Genomic DNA, 23,526 nt, shown 5'->3' on the forward strand with positions numbered 1-23,526 from the left:
AATAACTTAATAGCAATAATATGGAACTAATTGTCTTCCTTTCTTCTTCTCCCCGTAGTTTGTTGCCCAGCCCAACTGCCAGCAGCTGCTTGCATCCCGCTGGTACGATGAGTTCCCAGGATGGAGGAGGCGACACTGGGCTGTGAAGATGTTGACATGTGTTGTGATAGGACTCCTTTTCCCAGTCTTTTCCGTGTGCTACCTGATAGCTCCCAAAAGCCCATTAGGGCTGTTCATCAGAAAGCCATTTATCAAATTTATCTGTCATACTGCATCCTACTTGACTTTTCTGTTCCTGCTGTTGCTTGCCTCTCAGCATATTGACAGGTCTGACTTGAACATGCAGGGACCACCACCAACCATCGTCGAGTGGATGATATTACCGTGGGTCCTGGGTAAATGTATTACTAAAGAAAATACAATGAAAAGTGTTTTGACTGCTGAAGTTTTGCTAAGCATTCCTGAGGCAGGAAGATACATTAAAGCATTGTATCATACAGTATTGTCCTACACTGCAGTACCTAGGGAGAGTGGTAGAATACTGAGGTAGAGTTTAAAAATCCATAATCTACCCACCCAGTAGTATTACTGACATATGACATTGAGGGAACCAAAAAACATCAGGGGTTCCTTCCTGATGATTAAGCTGTGTCCTGAAACATAAATATCAATAATCTTTTTAATATCTGTTTTCTCTAGTATAGAAATTGTTCAGATTCTTTTAAGTGCTCTTTTTTAAATTACTATTTTGTAGGCCTATTTTTTTAAAAAAAGGCTTCTTTACTCTGTGTTTTTGGTAATTATTTTCATGTAATAGAATGAGGGACAGTGCCATTTGCAGAGTGTTATCACTAACCTGAGTTATTTATGAAGGTAAAGTGTGTTTCTAAGATCACAGACCCGCTTATTGCCAATAGTGTTGATCTAGTGAGTATTTTCATTAAAATATATATGCAGAGCAATTTTTTGTGCAAAATCGTTGATGAAAACTGGTCAAGGAACTTCAAACAATACTTTCTCATCAGAAGGAATGAGAAAATCCCCTAGGGTTTGTCAAAGGGGGAAAAAGTTTACCCCTCTGTCCCTGATAGTTTAAAATAAAAATTTCAATTTAGGTTTATTGAAATTCTATTTTACTTGGTCATGTAAACCTTGAATGCCTGACTATGTGTTTGCTCTGTCTTAATGAATTGCACTGTCCTAGGTCCTCTCTGTCCTTGCCTGTCCTTCCTGCTAGATGGTATCCCTCTTGGCATGCTTCCCTGTTGCTTATTTCCATGGAAGTTGATTTCTAACCAAATTAGGCCAAATATATTTGGTCTGGATGAAGAGGAAATTGTACAAAGAAGGTTACGATAGATTTAATTGCGGGAATTTAAATTTGATATCTTTATTCAAATTGTCATCACATAGACAAGTTCATGTACACATTTTTTTTTTTTTGAAATATTCTTAATGGGCTTTTAACACTGTTAGTTTCCCATTAAGATGCTTCTTCTTTACACTCTCGTGACTTTACCTCGATATCTGGCTTTTTTTAGAACAACTAAGCTGACAAGGCTGTTGGCATCATTGATGATATAATTTATAAAGCTTTGTTGAATTTATAATACACTAACTGGCAGTACCTGATATTCCGGAGGAGAGTGAGTCAGTGACTTTTCTGCTAGATGTTCCTCAGTAGAGCACTTTCCCACTGAGGGGAAGCAGGAGGTAGGACTACATCTGTGTTTCCCTTAAGCAAACAAACAAGTCTGCATGACCTGCAACCTTATGTCTGTGCTCCTACCTGCTGAGAAGCTCTCAGAAGGACTTGACTTCCATAGAAGAACTGCCTTCTGGGATTTTACCCATGATAGCACAGCACAATACAGCCTTCCCTGTAAGGTGTGTTGTCCTTTGCTGGGTAAATATTGCTACTAACATTAAAAAAAACAATACTAGTGTTATTATTGAAAAGGAATTAATCTGGCAGGCTGCTCAGAGCAGTATTTCATACTGACATGCCAGCCTAACTTCAGTGCGTGAGATTCACATTTAAATATCAAAAATATCTCACTAGTAAATTTACTCAGTTTTGTACTATCACGAAATAAGAAACCAATGCAAAGCCCATTAGTTTGATATATTGCTTCCTTAGAAATAAATGGTCCAACACTGGGGCAAAGCAGGGATCTGTTCTGCCCTGTCCTACACCTGGAGGTGATAATAGCAGCTTTGCTACCTGGCTTTCCAAATTACCAGGTAGTTGATATCAACCTGGCTTTCACAGTATTGTGAGATTCAAGAGTAGTGGGAACAAATGCATAGCTGTCACACAGACCCTCGACATTCCAAAGTGTGTTGCATCATTAACCTAATTAAAAAAAAAAAAAAAAAGAATTGAAGTCCAGAAAAAAGCAGGATTTGAGAAAGGCAGGGGCTAGTTTCAGCTAAAGGGAGTTCTAAAATTTAGCTGAAGAACTCCTCCCCAGAAAAAAAGTAATGGGAAGAAGAACCTCCATTTCCCCTCAGCCTTTAACACTGCTAGGCAAGGGTTCAAGTAACTCAGTACTCCAAAGCAGTTGTCTGAAGGAGCCATTGACCCTGACAACTGTGATGACCAAAACAATATTAATACTTGCACTTTAGCCTCATCTGGCCAGATTATGTCACTGCTGCTTGTGCTGAATAAGCCTTTCCTCCACAAGCAGTGCAGATCAAGTCAAAGGAACAGCCTGCATAAACAAATATTCACTAGCATGAATAAAGATCAAGACTCAGATAATATGTGGTCAAATAGTTTATGATTATTCTAAACTATGGTGTCCAGAGAAACATGTGCTTTCCAAAGTCTCTTGCATCTAAAATTATATATTTATGATCCCTAACCTTTGGCTGAAAAGCAGCTTGTTTCAAAGACATTTGCTTCCAGCCTACCAAGGGTGGCAGGAAAAGCACATTGTGATGTTGCCTGTGGACCAGCCTTTCCAGAGGCTAAGACGACAAATGATGGAGAACTGACTGCATGTTTTTGTAATGTCTGTAATGGTTCCATGTTGCTTCCATTTTCAAGCTTGTTGGGTTCAGCTTCCCAGTGTCTTTACCCACAGAAGCAATAAGGTATTGGATTCATCCATCGTAATTTCACCAATTCATTAGGTACAAAATCTCCTTCTGTGATCAAAGGAGACAGACAGACATCTCCACAGGACACATCAGATCACAGATCTGTGTCTATTTCTCTTCATCAGCTGCAGAGGATGCTGAGAAGAAATAGGCCCTAAGTGTATTTGCCTCAGCTTTCTCTTTAAAATAAATGAATCTCAGTCAAAACCTCTACTACCAAATGCTGTTTACATTTTCACATACATGCAAACTATGTGTATATGGTCCAGTCACCTGTTAATAAACTAAATAGTTTTATCAAGTCATAATCAATAAGCTAAGGATAGTTTCCTAGCCACAGTTTAACCTGTCATCTCATCTCTATATACTCTGCGGTTACGCAGTATCCTTTAAAACAGTAAATGCAGCACTTCAGTTACACGAAGGAGCCTAAGACAGGAAGATGCATAGATATACGGTTGCATTCTCTAGATGTAGATGAAAAGTGTTGAAGTGTGAGACAAAACTAATGCAGCTCTAGGGTTATAGCTTTACTTCGAAATTGGGAATGTAACCAAGTAAACTCCTTTTCCCAAAGCAAAGGTTATATTGCAGTAGCTACCATACCGCAAAGCTATTAACATATTAAACAATAGAATTGTTTGTCTTTCCTTCATTAAAGTAGCTCTGTATGTAATTTACATTTTAATTGCTACCTCTCTTAATATGAATAGAGAAAGAGGAGTTATACCTTCCAGGCTTCTCTTCAACATGAATTTCAGCATATGTGTACCTACCTCATAGAACTTAAGAAGTTTCGAGATTGTCCATAACTATCTAAGCTCTCCGAAGATCAAACAGTAATTAGCATTTTCCTACTACTATGTAATAGAAGGGTGAATGTGCATAATTATCACATATTAAAAGTGTCAGTAGAGTAGGAGGCTTATAGGAAAAAACTGTATTGGGCTTCATTTCCATGGAGACTATCAATTTTATATTTTAAAAAGTCACTTAAGGAAACTTTTGAATTAATTTTTTCTTTTACACAATTAGATACTTGCACAAGTGGTATTACAATATGTGGTGATTATCTTTGGAATAATAAGCCAGTATATCAAGGCTAAAATTTCTCTCAATGGACAGTTGGCTTACCAGGGAATGCTACAAAGGTCAGTTGAGAAAGCTGACAACCAGTTGCGTGGATTCGGTGCTTAGCGGATGTAGTTAAGAAGCTCTTTTGCTGATTGTTCAGGGTGCTTGTAGCAAAGGACATTTTTGAGCAAATTTGTTTTGATGAGATTTATGCTCTTTTATGGGCGTCTTTAAATGTTCATCATAATTATGTTGTTCAGAATATTGTCTGGGAAAGCAATGCAGCCTTACTGGATCTTTTTAATAATGTGTTCCCTGTCTGTTCTTTCTGTCAGAATGTTTCATACAGATTATTAGAGTATGTGAATCTATAGAGAATGTGGATGTTTGGTAACAGTGAAAACTACACACATTTGTGGTCAAAAAGTTTCTAAGAGGAATATATGGGACTGTACCCTCTTGTTCATACTGAGCAAAAAGTACATCTAAAATGATAGCACAGCATGACACTTCAGGATGAAGTGTGCAGAGATGTGGCAAACACACTGCACAACATAAGCTAAATTTGGTCAGGAAAGCCTTATGTGAAAATTGAACAGTTACTACTAATTGAATTGTTCCAGGGAGCAAAGATAAAGGATAATATAGCCAACAGGATGAAATAGTACATAACCAGTAGTGACAAATACAGTGCAGTGGTGGAAAATAATCCCAGACAAAGCTGGAACACAGCTTCAGACGGAAAGAAGAATAATGCACATAATGACCACTCCAGGCCACCTAATCCGACCTACTGCTCAGCACCAACTGACTTCAAAGATAGATCTGGTTGCTCAGGCTCTGGTCCAGACAAGTGCTGAAAATCTTCAAGGCTGGAGGTTGCAAAGCCTCTTTCAGCAACCTGTGCTAGTGATTAACCACTGGCGAATTGTTTTTCCTGGCATCCAATTGGAATTTCTCATGCTATAACTCATGACCATTACCTCTCGTCCTTCCTCTCTGCGCTTTTGGGACAAGTCTGACTCGATCTATTCATAACCTGCAATTTCATTCATGGAGGACAAGAGTTATATCCCCCATTAATCTCCTCTTCTGCACGCTGAACAAACAAAGCTCCCTCAGACTCCTCTTGTACATCATGTGCTCCAGCCCCCTCATCAGCTTGATGACCTTCCACTAAATTCACTCTAGTTGGTCAATATCTCTTTTTTATTGGGGGTCCCAAAACTGGACCCACATGTTGTTTATTTAATAATCATCAGGAGAGCTACATGTCAGGACTGCCTGTAGCTTGCCATAACAGCAATTTTTATTCAGTAGCTTGTAGCTTTACCCAATTTTAAATATTTGAGATGAGCATTTTCTGTGTAGACGATTTTATTTTATTCTCTTCTTGTTGTTGCTGTTGGCTGATATGTGTATATTTGTGTGTGTAAAATTTACGTAGAATGATCTCGCCATTTCCAAAAATGAGGCCAAAGAAAAATACTTTGTTTTGATTATTACAAAAAATTCAGGAGAATTTTTCTTTGGGAAAACTCTTTCATTTATGCCATGACCTGCAATTCAGTATGGGTGGCCTTAACGTATTGTTGCTATTCCAGTAAAAATCTACCTTAAATTTGAAAAGCCTTTTAAACATGTCTTTCATCTAAAATGTAACTGCAGTCTGTGCTTCAGCAGCTGATTGCCATCCACAGAGTCATAATCGGCCGTAATCAGTGGCTCTTAATCACAGTGACAGAAATGTGATCTCTGGCGTAGGCTATTCCTAAACTTAGTAAACCTGGAAGTTGGAAGAGCCTTTACTTTTTTCGTCTGCCCTCAAATCCTTTCCCTAAGCATTCAGTATCAGCTGCAATTGAGTCAGGGCTTAGGCTGGGTGGATCGTTGCTCCAGCTTGATCTTTACTAGCCTTTTACAGGTTATAAATAGAGTATAGAAAATAAAGGGAATTCCCTTCCTTATCAATGCTGTTGGAATATTCATTTTTCATAAATGTTTTTTACCTATAACAAACTTCCTCCCGCCAACAATGTCTTAGAACTGAAAACAAGCACTGTGTTTTGTACAGTATGGTATAAAAAGACCATATATAGGCAAGCATTCAACTGAACAAAAAGTTTTAATGTAGCCAGAATATTTTACTATTAGAATCAGATTTTGGCAAGATCCTCATAAATTGTTTGAATCTCAGTCCTATTTTCAACTGAGTACCATTGTACTTGCTCCACTAGTATTGAAATATTTCACATGTCACATTTTAACCTTACAATCATATAGCTTAATGGATAAAAAAAATATAAAAGGCCAGCAGTGTCTGTGCTGCAAGGCCTAACTTTGATGCCTTTACTTCCAATAGGTGCCCCAGCAAGGAGGCTAAAAACACTTGCTGGATTTTGTGGCTTCTTTAATCATCTCTCTTTCAGTTTCCCTTTCTCCTATTTTTAGCAGGAGTAGCGAATGTTTCTCCCCACCACCATTATGCCTTCCCTAGCACTCTTTGGTCATGGAGGTTCAGTCTTCTCTTGGGCTGAGAAAGGACTCAAATGCAGATGTCTTTTCTCCTTTTGAAGTATTTTAGCCATAAAGCTGTTGTGAAGGTTGACACTTCTCTTGGGGGAAATATTTTAAGCGCTTCAGGAAAGGAAGGCTGAAACTCAGTCTCACAGAGACAACTGATGTCCTGAGATAGGCTCCTAAGTGATGGTGAAACACAGAATTTAAGACTCGCTCCTCTTTCCAGTTCCTGCTGACCGGCTTGGTCAAGCTGTTCTAGCACTCAGCATTCATAGGTTGTGGACCTCAACCAGGCGCTTGAAACTCAAAGGGAGTGTAAAATGCAGTTCTGGGGGAATTTAAGTGTCTTGCTCTGTGAATTCTCCTTTCAGTACTGTACACCTAATTTAAGCCACTGAATCACAGAGTATTTCAGTCACCAAACTCCTTCATGGGACTGGGCTGCCGGGCGTGAAGTTTAGATCCTCAGTGTTGAGACCTACAAATCCTTACATGCCTATTATTAGGGGAGAAGGAGAGGGACATAGCTTCCTACATCCCTCAGCGTCGCTTCTGGGTTTGCACAGTCTGCCGCGGCGAAAAAGCCAAACCTGAGCTCTGTCTTAGTGCATGGGCCTAGCATAAGAAACCCCTTTGCCCTGCATTTGCTTGAGAGAGACCCTCAGACAGTGTGCAGTAGGTCCAGGGCTGGCTGCGTCACACACGGTGAGTGTGCTCCCTGCAGTCGTTCTGCGGAGGCAGGAGAGCCTGACTAACCATACGGGCAGACACAGACTGGCACATGCCATGCAGAGGTGCCCTGTGTAGGGCTCTGATAGCTTCTGAGTAATGCTGTAAGGCCTTCTTGTGCTTCACAGATCAGCTATGCTTCGTTTATTTTGCCTGCAGGTCTCATAGCCCTTCATGGATCCATGTCTTACACACCCTTGAAAATTGTATTTCTTGCTACTAATTATATGACAAAAATATCTTCATTATATTATGATAGCAACACTAAGACAATGCAATAAGTGCTGGGAGTGATAAGGAATATAAAGATATTTAGAGATACAACACGTTAATTAGCATTAGACTGCAGGATTGTACTTATAGGCTACACATTGATTTATAAGTTAAGCCTTTCTGGTAATACCTAGACTTTTTGGTAATAGTTAGGATACAAGCCTTGCTTCTCACCCTCTCTGAAAATATTTTGTGAAAGCAAGGAAGTAATTTCCATAATAAACAAACCAATTTTGATAAATACCTGCCACAAACAGCTTCAATTAAGTCAAGGAGATTAAAGGATAATGAGTAAAATTAACTATGCGCGACTCCTCATGTAAACCTATTGAGCTTAAGAGAGACATACAAGCAGTAAATGAGGATATACTTTTTCTTTGAAGAGATATTTATAGACTCCTATGCAAAAGTACCTGAAAGAATGAATCAATACTTTTGGCTAGCTAAATTTCTGCCTATAATATTATTGCAGAGCAGAGTTCAAAAGCAAAAATTATCAGAATTTGTGCACTGTATGTACATACTTACATATTTGTCCATAGCCCCTTACTCCAAATTCAGACATTTAGCAAGTCTGGTCCTTATGAATTAGAAGCTTAAAGCAAAGTAAGCATAAAGGAAGTAGTTAGGTGCCTACAAAGAGGCACCTGGTCCCGTTTTGAACTCTCTGAGTATCTGAGATATTCACAGAGAGCTTGCAGCTATGATAAATAACCTACGGGAAAAGTGTACCTTTACTGGCAATGCATGAGGTGGCCAGCTTATATATCCTAGAACGTCTAAAATGGCACTAGACACTTCTGCTTAAGCACCTGATCCATTCCCAAAATACAGCATCTTTCATGTCTTCTCAAAATCATGACACCTACGCCAATGCCAAGTACAGTCCACTGGTATGGAAAGCTTAGGTGCATGAACCTGAAACAGTATGCATGATCATCCAGGATTAATTTGAACATTGCTAACCTCTCTCGTTAAGTCATATTGAACATGAAAATATATCCAGGGTTATAGTTTTATCTTTAGATATATGCCAGGAACATCATCTTAGATATTCTTTCTTGGCTTATATTTCTGATATTTACCAAAACCTGTTCTACAGAAACATAAAAATATGAGAAGAAAAATGGTATATAAAATTAAGATAGATAGAGTAGATTGCATCTCCTTTAATCTTTCACTATGATAATGAACCACAGTTCTTTTTCATTTGAGAACACTTTGCAAAGGAATTTCAAAAGACTGTTTGAAAAATGCTAATTATATATATTTGTTGTTAGCTTTTATAAGAGTACTGCAAAAGTCAGGTTTCTTGTTATTTAAATCCTGAAGGAAAGCATCCCTTCCAAAGATACCAGCAAGTGGTTAAGTGAACAGTTATCCCACTTATATAGACACCCTACTGCATAAATAATCAAGCAAGTGAACAATCTGGTGCTCTTGGACTGGGTGGTAAAATGGAACCATAAATATTTCAGGGGCTGTTCAATGCTGATTGTCCAAACTGTTTGCACTTGCCAATACTTGCCTTGTGTTCAATTCCTATATATAATACAGTAATTCATAATACCATCCTAGACCAATCTCATTTGCACCTGATAAGTGTTTCTTAAAAAATATGACTTTCCTTGAACACAAGAATAAACACACTGCTGATACTTAATCAGCACTGAATATTCTTAGCTCTGATATAGCTCATCTAAAAAACTCAAATGTTCTACAATCTTTTTATTATTCTTTAATTTTTCACTGTCCTGCAGAAGCATTACTAAAACTCATCTTCACTGCCTCTATGAGGGAAAGGATTAAGCCGAATTTTACAGATAAGAAAGTGAAGTCAAAGAGTGAACTGAGTATTCTCAGTGTTGAGCTGTATGCACAGACTATTTAAACGATGAATTCCCGGACCTAACTCACTTGGGTATCACCATCCTGGGAAGACAGCTGGTACCTCCGGCAGTGTTACTCCCAGCTCTTTGCCTGACATGACAGAGAACCAGGTTATATTACACGTAATATACCTATAGATAAAAATATAAAATAAAAGCTAGTGCTATCACTGTGTACGTATTTGTGTATAGGTATGCTCACAAATCTGTATTGCTCTTCTCTAGTATATAATATATATTACTCAGTTCTTAAGATTGACTTTTTGAAAGTATGATCTGATTTGAATGAAAATTTGATTTTTAAAAGTGATATTTTTCTAAGAAATGTATTATTTTAATATCTTTTGTTCTTCAAAAAGACAGCATGTTAATTCTTACTCATCTTGTTGGTTTGGGCAAAAATTTTTACAATAGGCAGGGTTTGTTTTAGCAGAAGGAACATTTTTCATCAAAGTTCAGAAACATTTACTGCAAAATGAAAGTATACTTAACTCACAGGTTCCATTTTTTTTCTCAAAAATCGTTTTATCTGATTTATTTTAGTTCCTTCTTTGCACCGGACAAACTGGACTTAAGTCAAATAGTTGCACTGATCAGCTTGCTTATGTAGTACTTCATAGTACTGTAAGAAACTTTCCAGTGGTGCTTGTCATTCACAGGGCCTCATGCAGTCTGTGGGATTCCTGCCCTGACTTTAGATTTATTTTATCCCATTAAAACAGTGGAATATTTAATCAATTTTTTTTTCTATCATCTCAACCTGTTTCAAAATGTCCATGTTATTATTTCTCTCTTACTGCTTCCATATTTAGTTATAAACAATGGCAACAAATGTTTAAAAGTCTCACTTTCAATTTACATTCCATGAGGTGGAAGAGTACATAATCTTGATTCTTTCACATTAAAAGGAAATAAATGGTAAAAGCAGCATGACGGGGCATTAGAGGTGGGGTTTTTCTTCACCTTTTCATTTTCCTGACCTTTACTGATTTTCCTGGTGAATGCAACTTGACAAATTGGTATTTTGTGTCAGAATCTGTGAAGAGAAGAGCTGATTTCTCTCCTTCCTCCCAAACATTCGTTCCTGTAAAAAGTTCTTTGTTATAGTTATTATTTACAACAGAATTTCAAGACCTCCGGCTGTGTAACTGTAACTTTCAAAACAGCAAATTAATCCCAAACAGGGTAACTTGGAATCACTGAGGTTCCTTGCTCAGAGTAGCTCCACTAGTTGGGCCTTCAAGAAGTCTTCAGCTTTGCAGAAGTCTCTGGGATTTTAGAGTACCCTTTGCAGGATGCCTCCAGGCAGACTTTGGAGGACTTATTGAGCTCCCGAGAGCCCAGTTTTTTGAGTATCCATTTCTCCAGTTAAACACCACTCAAGGTACTTAGCAGTAGAGAGCCGGGAGCTCCGAAGACTGACCTCAGCTTTCAGGGTGGGCTTGCCCTGAAGTTGCGGATCTTGGTAATCCACCCTGGGACTGTACTTTCCAAAATTTCCCTTTTAAAAAAGTATTATGTACCTAACATGTCTGAGAAGCTCTACTGTGCATGCATGGATTGCACATCTGTCACAAATATAACAACCACTTGTCTGGAACATGAGTCTCAAACCAAGTCACCTGACACCCAAAGCAGTAGCATCAGCAGATATAGAATCTCCTGGCTCCAAATCCTGCCTCAGTAGCAGGGGCGCTGAGAGCCTTGAAAGCTGAGATTAGAGCCTCCCAGACTCTCATCTTCAAAGTGGTGTAAGTGCTCAAAAGCAGTGTGCCCATGGATTTTCTGCCCAGGGCTGAAGCCTTGGATTTCCCAAAGCTTGTGCAGGACACCTGACAGGGTTGTCCAGAAACAAGATAATCTGAAGTCTGCCACAAGTTTTGGATTCATTGAAAGCTCACTGAATCAGGGATGCAGCAATTGGAGTTCTACAAACTTCATCTTTTAAATGAAGTTCTGCTTCACTGAAGAGTTTCCAGTCACCCTTTCACTAACCTGCATGAGAAGCAGATATCGAGGCTGGAATTCATCTGATGAAATGCAGACATTTGTAGTGCAGAGTCCATGTCTGAATTGATTTTCTCTCTCCATTGACTATAAGGGCAATCTAAGGTGACTGGATCAGATGGAGCTGTTTGCATGGCAAACAACTAAAAATAAGTAAGAGAAATCTCATCCCTAGCCACATTGCTCCATGACCTATCTAATGAATTTGCTATGTGTCAGCTGCTGAAGAGAAAAGAACATGTAGGACTTAAGGGAAAAAACTTCTCTCTTCACCGCAGTCAGTGAAACAGTTTCAGCCCAGCTTTAGGCTCTCCGGAGTACTATAAGATCTCAGTAATTGTGTTTATCTGCAAAGTGTGCACTTAGATGGTTTGACTGGCAAGAGAGACTAGAGTATCACATCTCGTCTATGGCCAACAAAAATCTAGGATTTCCAGGTTTCCATAATTGGCTGATTAAAAAGAAATTCTACAACAAAATGAACCTAAAAATTGCCTTGAAACCAGAAAAAAACATTTAGAATCACCAACATTAAAATGTCAAAGTATATCCCTGAGAACTTTAAGCTGCCAGATGATTTTGGCATTACTGATAGTTTGGATTAGTTGTTTCTCATTTATGATTATCAGTTTTACAACAGCCATATACTGTCTTCCACAATAATTCTATAATAGGTCAGTATTTCCCTGTTAAGGTCAACTTTTGCTATTATACTTTCATTTTCTGAAGCCCAGGAAGTGCTGGGAAGAACAGTCCGGCTTTTCACTTGCAAAGCAGATCAAATGCAGAAGTGTTAGTCAGTATGTCTTTTTTAGTCTACACATAATTCTATTATATTTTAGCCAGTGCTGTCAAAGCATATGATGCTGAGCAATGCTCTTACGGAGAACAGCCCTGCTGTGTTTGTGTCAGTTCCCGTCTTTGGCTGTTTGTGAATCATGGGGATATCTCAGCAGAAGAGTTTCCTGAAGTTATTGCTTTCCCTTAATTATCTGTCTTATTAATGACCCCACTCTATTTCTGCTCTGTTTTTAATGCACATTTTTAATGGAACGTTCAGCTGTGATGAATGAGAAAAAGTTTATTTAGTGTAATGTGTGTATGGATCTCTGCAAAGTCTTATTTGGGAATTTTGCTATCAGTGCAACTCTCTGCTTTCTGAGTTTGAGTTGTCTTCAAGTGTCAAGATCCTGGGGCTAAATCTATAATATTAAATAAAACAGGATAAGGAACTGTCCTCTAACACGGAGGCTTAAGGACCATAATCTACATTATACGGTCTTTGGCCCTAGGCCTCCTCTGAGCCACACGTCAGGGTCCTGTGGTGTAATGGTTATTTTTATGTGCCATTCTGTGGTTTAAGCAGAGGTAATTCAGGGTAGTGCCTGAAATGTGAGGGATATATTGCAGCCCACAAACTGGGTGTTTTTATGATCTGGCACTGAAGACGCATGTCTACAGTGTAGCAGAACAGCAAGCAGGAATATTTGCAGGTCCATGGCCTGCTCGTTGAAGAATGGAGAGGACTGTGGAGGGATGGGGGAGTCAGATCTGCTCTAGTCTGTCCATACTGTGTGTTGGGAATGATCAGCTCTTTGAAGAGTAGATGATTAATTCCTTGCATGCAAGGCTAAAACTACCAGGTGTTTAGAAGCCTGCCACTTGGCCCTGCAAAGGGATGAACCCTTCGTGATAGCACTCAGGCAGTTTAACAATAACAGCGAATACCGTGTTAGTGGATATTGACTCCTCCCGTGCAACGATATTCTACTCTTTCCCAGCTTTGAATTATCACACTTGAATTATCGCAGCTTGAAAATAAATATTAGTCTCTAAAAAAAGTGCTGTATTTTGTAGATCATTTTTATCTGATCATCTAAACGTAGAGCTGCAAGCAGCCTAAGATGATGTGAACACCAGAATGGGCTTGTCCTACTTTCTGCTCCATGTGTTCCCACCATGCTGCTTTTTCAAAATGTGTTTCTCCAGCTTTACAGGCAGCTGAAATTGCATATTGATGTGGCTGAAAATGAACCCTACTAAAATAAAATATGCTGGAGCTGCTGGATGATTTAGGTACTCCGGAGGCTCATGATTACTGATTCTAACACATAGGAGCAAGGTGGAAATGTGGCTGAGATCTGCAAGGGCAAGGTAGTGAGGAAAGGAACCTTTTGAAAGCAACCAGCACTCAAGCCAAAACACAGCAAAATGAAACTGCATTCCTCTTAGCTTCCTTTCCCAACCCCTCCCCAAAACACTACCTGGCACAAATGAAAATACGCTGGAAATTTCATCCCAGGTATCTCATGTCTGAGATACCACACAAGTTTTCCATGCAGTCACTTAGAAGATGATTAAGTGAAAATGTTAGGGTTTAAAGCTAAGCCCTGAACAGAGCGATGCAGGATTCTGTATGCCCTTACATGAAATCTGTTAAGTATTTTCTAAAGCAATATGTGATAACTAGGTGATGAAAAGCCGTGTTGAATTGTATCTCAGCATCCATATATGAGGAGTGGTCTCTTTTGCCATAAATGTTGCATCTTTATTGAGTACAAAGAAAGAAATTCCTTTAAAAAAAGAATTATGAAAAATGTGAAAGTGCCATTGGTATTGTTGACTAAAAAATTCTGTAGATATTCATCCACAAGCTAGATCTAAATATTCCATTGTTGTTTGTATGTTTTAACGTTACGTGTTTTACAGTAATCTGGCACATCCTGTTCAGAGAGGTTTTGATGTTTGTAACATTAAAGAGTCCCAGGACTCAGGACTCAGGAGCTGTTAAACTGAGCTCATGTCAGACAACTTGCAGTATTTCCCATTGGGGCTGAATATTTCTGTACCACTTTGTGTCCGCAGCAATGTGTGCTCTGCACACCTGAAAACAGTCTCCACTCCTTCAGTTCCCAAAGGAAAGAACCAACTAAAAATATTTTGCTGAAGACACTGCTCTTTCCTGTGAAAAGGGAGACTTTAGTTCAGCATTGACAGCAACAATAGAAATTCTCTTCCTGGTAGTGTTAGTTCCAGTTGAAACAAATTGATGAGTTGGCTTGGTTCCTGCAGTCGTGAAGATTCCAGTTTGAATTACATTGCAGCAGAAATCCAAGGACAGAGTTGGCAGTGGTGAATGGTTTTGAGACCCTTTTTATACTTATTAGGATTTGAAAGAAAAATAGATTGAAGGAAGCCAAAGAAATTGCCCCTGTACATGCAGAAGATTTTTTGTCTTGACTGACAAGTTAGTTTTGAAAATATTAATTGGAAAATAAATTTTCTGCTAAGTGCAATTTAGACCATACATTCATCTTCCCTTTACAGTTAATGTAAGGAGACTCAATCCATTGTGAGATAAGTGTCTAGGATAGTTATAGCCTTTTTTGGTTAATATTCATGCTTAATGAATTATGTTCTATTTGCAGGTTTTATCTGGGGTGAAATTAAACAGATGTGGGATGGTGGACTACAGGACTACATTCACGACTGGTGGAACCTCATGGATTTTGTAATGAACTCCTTATACTTAGCAACAATCTCTTTGAAAATTGTTGCATTTTCAAAGGTAATTTTTTTTCGGATAAGTATTGAAGATAACTGAGACCATGCTTCTTTGAATTTTCTTCTATATTTGATGGTTTCTTAGGCTCAACAGTACAGATATACACATATATGATGTGGTTATTGAATCTTCTGCATATACAGTGAGAAGCTAGACCAGAATACAAGTAAGCTAAGGACTAGGGTTATATCTTTTTCTTTCTAGGTCCAGGCAATCTTTTGTTATCTGATCCCGAATAATCACCATATTGCCATGTTTTTGCTAATATTTAGTGTGGGCATTTGCAGAAAATTATGGTTTTGGTTGGTCTTATTACCTCTAAGATAATTTAACCTACCATGCGTAAGTTCATGGATATGTTCATTTTCTCACCATTTTAATGGACTTTTTATGAGTAGTGTTATATTACCACTGTTCAAAATTCCTTCTATAAAACGGCCCTTCTTTCCAAAGCCACGGAACACATTGCATTTTGTATGTATTCAACACGAATCCGTGATATCACAAAAATCCCTTGTAAAAATGAAATATTTGTGTCACAAAGTGGTCCCAAATGTAAGGAAAGCACTTCTGAAAGGAAATGAAAGCATTTCTTAGCATCTACCACAGAGGTCTTATCCACATAAAAATAACAAGCCCAGTTTTACTGGCCATTATCATCAGCGTTATATTTCAGCTGTTTCAAGATCACTGCCACCAGCTACACCACATGCATGGAATGAGACTCTTCTCTGCCAAGATCCTTTTGGCTTGGAAGAGAAGAGGAGGCAGCCGTCAAGTAGCTGGTTACAGCTCCCTGTTCTCAAAGTACAGCTGCTCTGGCTGCAGCATAAGCTTACAGCAACATAGGAGCCTCTCTAATTTATCCCACCATTTGGTGACTATCCTTAAGGGTCTGCATGCCCACTCTCTGACAGCATACCTGTGGAAACCTTCCCAGCAAAAGAAATTTTGCTGCTTGCCTGAAAGAGCAAGGGGCTCCAAAGTGTGGGGAGATCTGCTGTTTAAAGCTGATGAAACACCTTTTTACGCTTACCGTACAGTGACTGAAGAATAAATAGTAATGTAGACACATAATGAAACAGTTGAAAATGCATTCTTCCAAAGCATTACAGATGGCTAATTATTCACTTTAGAACAATATTAATTAGAAGGCATTATAATCCTTTCATCTCCCAGTCAGCTTTTGCTTACAGTAATCATATTCCAAGGTGACAGTATCTGGAGTATACATGCCTCCATTACTCTCCAAATTAGTGCTTGCATGACAATCATAACACAGTTCATAAAGCACTGTCTTTGGTTTTGCAGCTATTATTTTTTTATTGCATGTGCAATGGTGCATTCAAATACCTTTTTCCTCTTCTTTAAAATAGCCTCAATTCTGTTAAACAATTGAAACATAGTATATAAAAAAAGATGTATTGAAGAGAGTAATGCAAGCATAACTTATTATCCAGGCATATTTATTTCAAATATCTACAACAGAGCTCCGCATGTGTACGCCAGATGAGGTTGAGAGGGTTCCAAATGTAAACAGTACCTTTGGATACATAGCTTTTATCTTCATTTGTTAAACCTTGCACAACAGGTTTTTCTAAAATATAAGTTTTCTTTACTTACTGAATCAAACTTATAAGCCCAAGCCTTACATGTATGCTGCCTGATGTGAATCAGTGCAGCAGCTAACACCACCACCCAAGAAACTATTTTAACCAACTCCCTTGAATAAAAAGATGAGAGTCCCTTCATACTATCCACCTGTGTGATAGATATCCCTAGGGTAAAAACTGATTTTTGCTCATTGAAAGCTCTCTGATGGACAGCAGTTGAGAAGACAGATATTACTTACAGTAGCTGGTGGACCAATATAAATTACACTGAAGAGGGTAGTTTCAGGATGAGGGAACTAAAAAGATAACTTAGTTATCTGCTTCAGTCCCAGTATTCAAGTAAGATGCGTACATCTCATGTATGTCAAAGGGCTACACTTTTTATCTCTGATTTTATGTCAACATGCAGAGCCTTTTTAAATTATCTATCTGGTGTATCCGCTGGAAATGCTCTCTCCATGATAAATAACATATGATTATAAACAGCACACTGTCACGTGTTTTATATGAGTACAAGATAACTGATTTTAAGCAACATATCTGTTTTGGTTGAGGATTATAAATATAAATAATTGTGCTCTAAAATAAATGTCCCTTTTTATTTTTTTGAAGAACGATATATTTTATACTGATGTGTCAAGATAGATGAAATGTCAATTTACATGCAGACCCTGCTGGCTTTATTTATTTGTTAATAAAACAGTCCTGAGCATAGGACCCAGTGCTGTTTGTTTCCAGCTCTGTTAGAGATTACATTCAAGTTCACCTTACTAACTATGTGAGTCTCAGCCGTTGACATGAAATGCTGTCTCATTCCATCATGTATTATGGAAACAGGTTCCTACTCAAGGCAGGAACTCTGAAAAGTAACTAAAAATATCTCGTCTGGCTCCACAGTTATTGTTTTAACGACAATAAATGTCGGATTTGCTCTGCCTAGTAGTAAATAGGATGAAATTTCTCTTCTGCCACCAGGTCTGCAGAAGCTGACATCTTCTCATCTCTTTGCAGTGTAAAATGATTTTGACTGTTATTTTACCAGTTTCACAGATCCAATGTTCATTTACATATGAGGACTAACCCTCATAAGAAAAATTCTAGTCTCCATTCCTCAGTGTAACCACTGTTTAAAGGTCTTTGCTACCCCTACTCCTGCCCCAACTGCCTTTCCTACTGCTGCTTTGAAATGCAGCATAATGAAAAGATTGGGACATACATTTTAAGACAGCAAGAGTTCACATTCACATATGACCTTTCAGAAAAGGATTTAAAGGTATCTTCCTGAAGAGGATAAAATTATTTAACCTTTTTGCTTTATCACAAACAAGAGGCTCACATTTGACCAAGGTCAGACAGCCTGCTGAACATTCAGGATCAAACTTTCTGTTTGATCTCTCTTGGTGATCTACAATTCATGACTTTTGTCCTAATGAGACAGTAGCGATCACCCGCCTATTTTCTCACAGATGGCTCAGATATTAGATTTGCATTTGAATTCCTCTAAGTAAGAATCAGTAATTGTTATCTTGTATTCCCCGAGTGGCATCACACATTCAACACACGTTTACTTTGAAGCTCTACTGTTTATATGCTGCTCAATTCATTTTTTGCTCTTCTTAATTTCTCATTGATGTGCTACATGCATTTTTCTTTAGCCAACCAGCTGATGATAGGTATATTATTTGCTGTCTTCTTTTCGCTAGAATATTTCACAGATCATTTCCAAATCTAATTCTCAGGTCTTCATCTTTCTCACTATTCTTTGTCCTACTATTTCCAGTCTCTTAAATCATATCTCTTCAAAACTAAAAAAATAGCCCTTAATCTCTGCTTATGATCATGAGATCTTTTGTATTGTATCCACATATAGAAGGACTTAGGTTCAAGAAAAGCAGAATCAATTAAGCTGAAACAACAGAAATATGCCTCTCAATTTCCTTTGACGGCGAAGAGGGTATTAGATCTTTCCTTGTTTCTGTAATAAGGTAATAATACCTGGGGGTGTTTTAATTAGTCAGAGTGGGCTGTGGTGACTGTTAAGATGTTTTGACTTTAAATGAAGAGCATGTTGAAGGCCACTGTGACCCTTAAAATGCAAGAAATTTAAACTGAAACAAGCTGAATTTTAGCCATGGAAGATAATATGACTTCAATAAATATATGGTAACATCAGAAGTATTAGGGGACATAAAACTACACATTGTAAAAAAAGAATATATTAAATCAGACAAAAGAAACCAGAAAAACAAAAGGATGTTTTGCAAGTTAATTCTATTGCACTTAGTTATAACAACTGCTGGCCATCCTATATTACCAGGCAAAGAAGTTGCAAGTTATAAAATTATAAAAGACTGATAAGAAAGATTGGTTTTGTAAAACCTGGTCTTCTAATATTAATAAAAAATGCCAATTTCTTATCTTAAGTTCAGTTGAAATAAAGTCGTGCCTTTTGCAATAACTGGAGTGTCTTTATAATGGATTAAGAACTCTTTTAGAACCTGAGAGAATTCAGACCCTATTCTAGCATGGAACAATGAAAAGGTAATGGGATCCTATCGCTAGGTCTTATCCATGGGTCTTATTTTTCTTCTTTCTCTAATATTCACATTTCTTATCAAATAACAGTTTCATTCTTTTTTTATCATTTCTACATTTCACCATCTTATTCATCGATTTTCAATCTCAAAAGAACCTGTCCTTTTTTTAACCTCTGGAGTATTGTCCCTGTACCAATCATCTCATCACAATTAGCCTGCTGTCCAATCCCCATTCACTTTCATTTTCATCCAGAATATCGTAGATACAGGCTTTTCTTCTGCCCTTCATTGGCCTCCTTAACCTTGTCATCTTCTTCTTTTTTTTTTAGAAAAAGTTAGATGGATTCATCTTGTCAAACTACTTTTTAGATATCTGAATAGCCTCTCCTCCACCCCAATTCATTATATAATCAAGGAAGATAATGTTAAGGAGCATCTCATATGACTTATTTTAGATATTTGCTTTCCTGTTACTCTAGAAGGGTCCATTTCTCACTGCTGACTATAAAAGGAGTTGACAGAGAGCTCATGTGCAGTTGTCTACACCTGATCAGTTGAATCTTTTCCTTGCTCCCTTACTATATCATACACTATCCTTGTTCGTTGTAGTTTTTGCTTCCTCATAAAAGTATTTGCTTAGATTTTTTTTTCTTATTTTCTACTCTCCTTTCCTGCTCATTTAATTTCCTTGCAATCTGCTACTACATGCCTTCACCTAAAGTATGAGTGCATTTTGAAGCGTTTTGATTCTCTACCAAGGACTCCCATCTCCTCCAATTTTGAAATGTCTTCTTAAAATCTTGTCTCATCATTATGTTTTCCCTTATTTCCCCCTACCTTGTGTTCTTTTGAAATTTATTGCACTGTGCAGTACCTAATCTTTCTTTGCACTGCAACTGTTCCCAGTTACTTAATAGGTGAAAGTTTTTATATACCAGGGTTGTAAAGTGCTATCAGAATTCATAGTAATATACTATATAGTATTATTCAAACAAAGACATAGAAAAGATGCTGAGGAGTTCTCACCTCTCTTTTCTCAACAGATCTTGTAATTTTTTTCTTCTTCATTTTCTTCTTGCTTTTGACTCTTAACTGGCTCTGGAAGCTCATTTCTGTTTTCTCCTGGCTATTACCTCATCACCAGTCTTGAATTAATCAGAACAGAGCTGAAGGGTAATAACAGATCGGGCAGAATAGCATCTCTCTTGGAGCTACAATGTCAAATGTAATAAGACGTGGTTTTACAACATGGTCAGTAGTGGAGAGGATACTCTAACAGGCAAAGTACTGACCTATGACTCCAGCAGGATTGAGTTTAATTCCCTGCTCTACAGGGAATGAATGGCTCTGGTGCCTGAGCCACAAGGCAGGGCGATTCTCAACTCTGTAGTGGACTATTATTTTTCGGTTTTAAAGTTCTGACTCTAAAATCCACAAAATTGTCAGATATTGTGACTGCTTGTGAATGAGTAAATAAAGCTGTGCCAGGGATTGATCCAGGGCACTAGGACTCTCTCCCTTATGCCACCAGACAATTAGAGCAACCTGGGCCTGGTGCGGTCTGGTACCCCCTGCCACTGTCCCAGACCATTCCCAGCCCTAGTCAGCAGGCACCCTTCTTTGGAGGGTAAGTGTGGCATGGAAAGACTGTGACGACTGGCAATGCTGTTCCATTTGGCCTTAGTGACAGGGCAGGGTCCTTCTGCTTACTACTACTAAGGGCACAGACTGTGGTGGCTCTGAAGGCTGTATCTGGGTGTCCCAGAGTCAGTAAAGATGCACTCTTTTAACTGTGCTCCATATTATATTATTCCATGATTTTAGAGTGCTACATAGCATAGATCAATAGCATAGCTCTATCCTCTGATATGTTCTGTAAAACAGATTAACAAGACCTGATAAATAATAACGCGCCTACAACAGCAGTTTAAGCCTTAGTTCAAAGAAACATCTTTCATCTTCAAGAAATTTTTTGGTAGAACTGGAACAGTAAAGAATCACATTTCCAAGGATCAAACTGTTGGATAATGAGATGAATAAGTCGTTTGCCATGGTTCATTAATAAACAGCTTTTTCGTCATTGGTCTAATGTTAGTAATTAAGAAATATATACTTATTCCTTGATAAAATGTTTTATTTCAGCTTGCCAAAGTTTTGCAGGTTTCTATCCGTCATTGGCTTATCTGCTCTTCTCCAAAGAAGTAATATAGCTAATTTTGCAAGTGGAAATTTCCATAATTCTAAAATTCCAGATGTTCAAAAGTGATTGCTTTTATTTTCTGTCAGAGTGGTTAGACATGCTTTTGTTATAGTAAAATTCGTAACCACATGCAAAACACAGGCGAAAAACAAGAAAACATCTTGCAGACAAAAAGGAAGGATAAGTGCAAACATATCAGCGATTTTTGGTTGTCCTAACATAAAAAACTCTCCTGAAGACGTTTGAGTTCCCCAAAGAGGTTTACTTTTAATGTGCAGATGAATCGAATGGCTGATAGGGAAACTGACACACTTGTTTGTGCATAAAAATAGAGGAGTAATTTTCTCCTTTTTGTTTGTTTTCAGTATAGTGGGTTAGTTCCACGAGAGAGCTGGGACATGTGGCATCCAACACTGGTGGCTGAGGCACTGTTTGCAATCGCAAACATCTTTAGCTCCCTACGCTTGATCTCATTATTCACTGCAAATTCTCACCTGGGACCTCTGCAAATATCTCTAGGAAGAATGTTGCTGGACATTTTGAAGTTTCTCTTCATATACTGCCTTGTGCTGCTAGCTTTTGCAAATGGGTTGAACCAGCTGTACTTCTACTATGAGACAAATGAACCTGACAGCTGCAAAGGAATACGATGTGATAAGCAGAATAATGCATTTTCAACGTAAGTGGCTGATCTATTTCTTCCTCTTTGCCCATATTGTACTCACTTAGATGCTGTCTTTAGGAAAGAGGCTGCCTTTTGGTTCTCTATTGGTATTACAGTGGCATCCTAACAGGCAGTCCCAGGAGTTACCAGAATACAAAAAATAGATATTAGTATTACATAAGTCTTTGATAATGTTCATCCTATACCACAACCTGAAGTCTGTACAGTTGAACATGTTTCCAAAGAGAAAAAATAAAATGGAGAGGAGGGGGAGACAATATGAGATTAGAGAATACATACTTAGAATTAAAAAAAAAAGTCACCAACTTAAAGTTCACTTGTCCAGGCAGCTGTTGGTCTGTATTTCTTCCATGTCTGCTTGTGGACATTAAATAAGGTTGGTGTTCGAAAAAATGAAGGTTCCTTGCACACCTGATAAAGTGAGGCTGAAAAAACATGTCTGTCCAGGCTTCTGTTGACCCTGAATCTCTTCCAAATACCCAAATGGTGTATTCTTGTTTCCCTTTTAAAGCTTACTTTTTCTTTCACTTCAAAAAAAAATTTACTTCATTGAATCTGTTCCACAATGCATTTTAGTACCAAAACACTATCGAATGAATACAATTTTTCTAACTGATCTTTCAACTTCCAATCTGATTTGAATTGTTAAAATAAACACCTGTTCCCTGTTCTGTGAACCCTATCTTGGTTGCTTTTAAAACATACTTGTTATCCATGGCATTCTTCTCAAAGCAAACAATTCTGTAAAAATAACTGCTTTTATATCACGTTAGTCAAGTAACTTTGCTCAAGCACAGCATATTTATCATTTTGCTTATTGACAACATCTTACACAGTTCTAAAGCCTAACTTTTGAGTGGCTATAGTTATGTGATCTGAACAGAGCAGCACAAGGCAGAAATCTGTCAGAGCTGACCATGGAGCGAAGCAATATTATTCGCATGGGAAATGAAAGGTAGTGAGGACACTCTACTGGGCTGTGTGGTAGTTACTCTTTGCAGATTATATCACATGGTGGGAAAAGGGCTGTAGCATTACATTTTGCCTGATTCTGCGTGTTGGGTTCCCCGTGTGCTAGATAGCATAGGGCCCTTGATAGGCCAGGGTTTGTACCTCAGACCGCCTGAGGTACAAGCCTCCTGCTGCTGTCCCCTGTGCTGGTGGGACGACAACACTGGCCTGAACATGCTCTCTCGGCTAATGTGCCTGCTGCTGGTGTTGACGGTGAAGGAGCAGGACAGAGGCCATGGGGAAAGACTCTTCCAGTGAATGTGCAATGTGAGATCAGACAAACAGAAAACCTTGCTCAACGCTTCTCAGGAGCAA

General features: G+C 38.3%; 1 protein-coding gene across 2 annotated transcripts in view; it reads left to right on the forward strand.

Annotated features, from left to right (window-relative positions):
• Window positions 1-23,526, forward strand: part of TRPC4 (transient receptor potential cation channel subfamily C member 4) — a 155,851-nt gene that overhangs the window by 117,814 nt on the left and 14,511 nt on the right. For both annotated transcript variants that reach the window (XM_009686443.2, XM_068929972.1), the window contains exons 4-6: window positions 59-395; window positions 15,029-15,168; window positions 21,881-22,194. In XM_009686443.2, coding sequence (XP_009684738.2) covers window positions 59-395; window positions 15,029-15,168; window positions 21,881-22,194 — 791 coding nt within the window. The remainder of the gene's footprint in view (window positions 1-58; window positions 396-15,028; window positions 15,169-21,880; window positions 22,195-23,526) is intronic.

The sequence above is a fragment of the Struthio camelus genome, chromosome 1 (genome assembly GCF_040807025.1).
Source record: "Struthio camelus isolate bStrCam1 chromosome 1, bStrCam1.hap1, whole genome shotgun sequence".
NCBI lineage: Eukaryota > Metazoa > Chordata > Aves > Struthioniformes > Struthionidae > Struthio > Struthio camelus.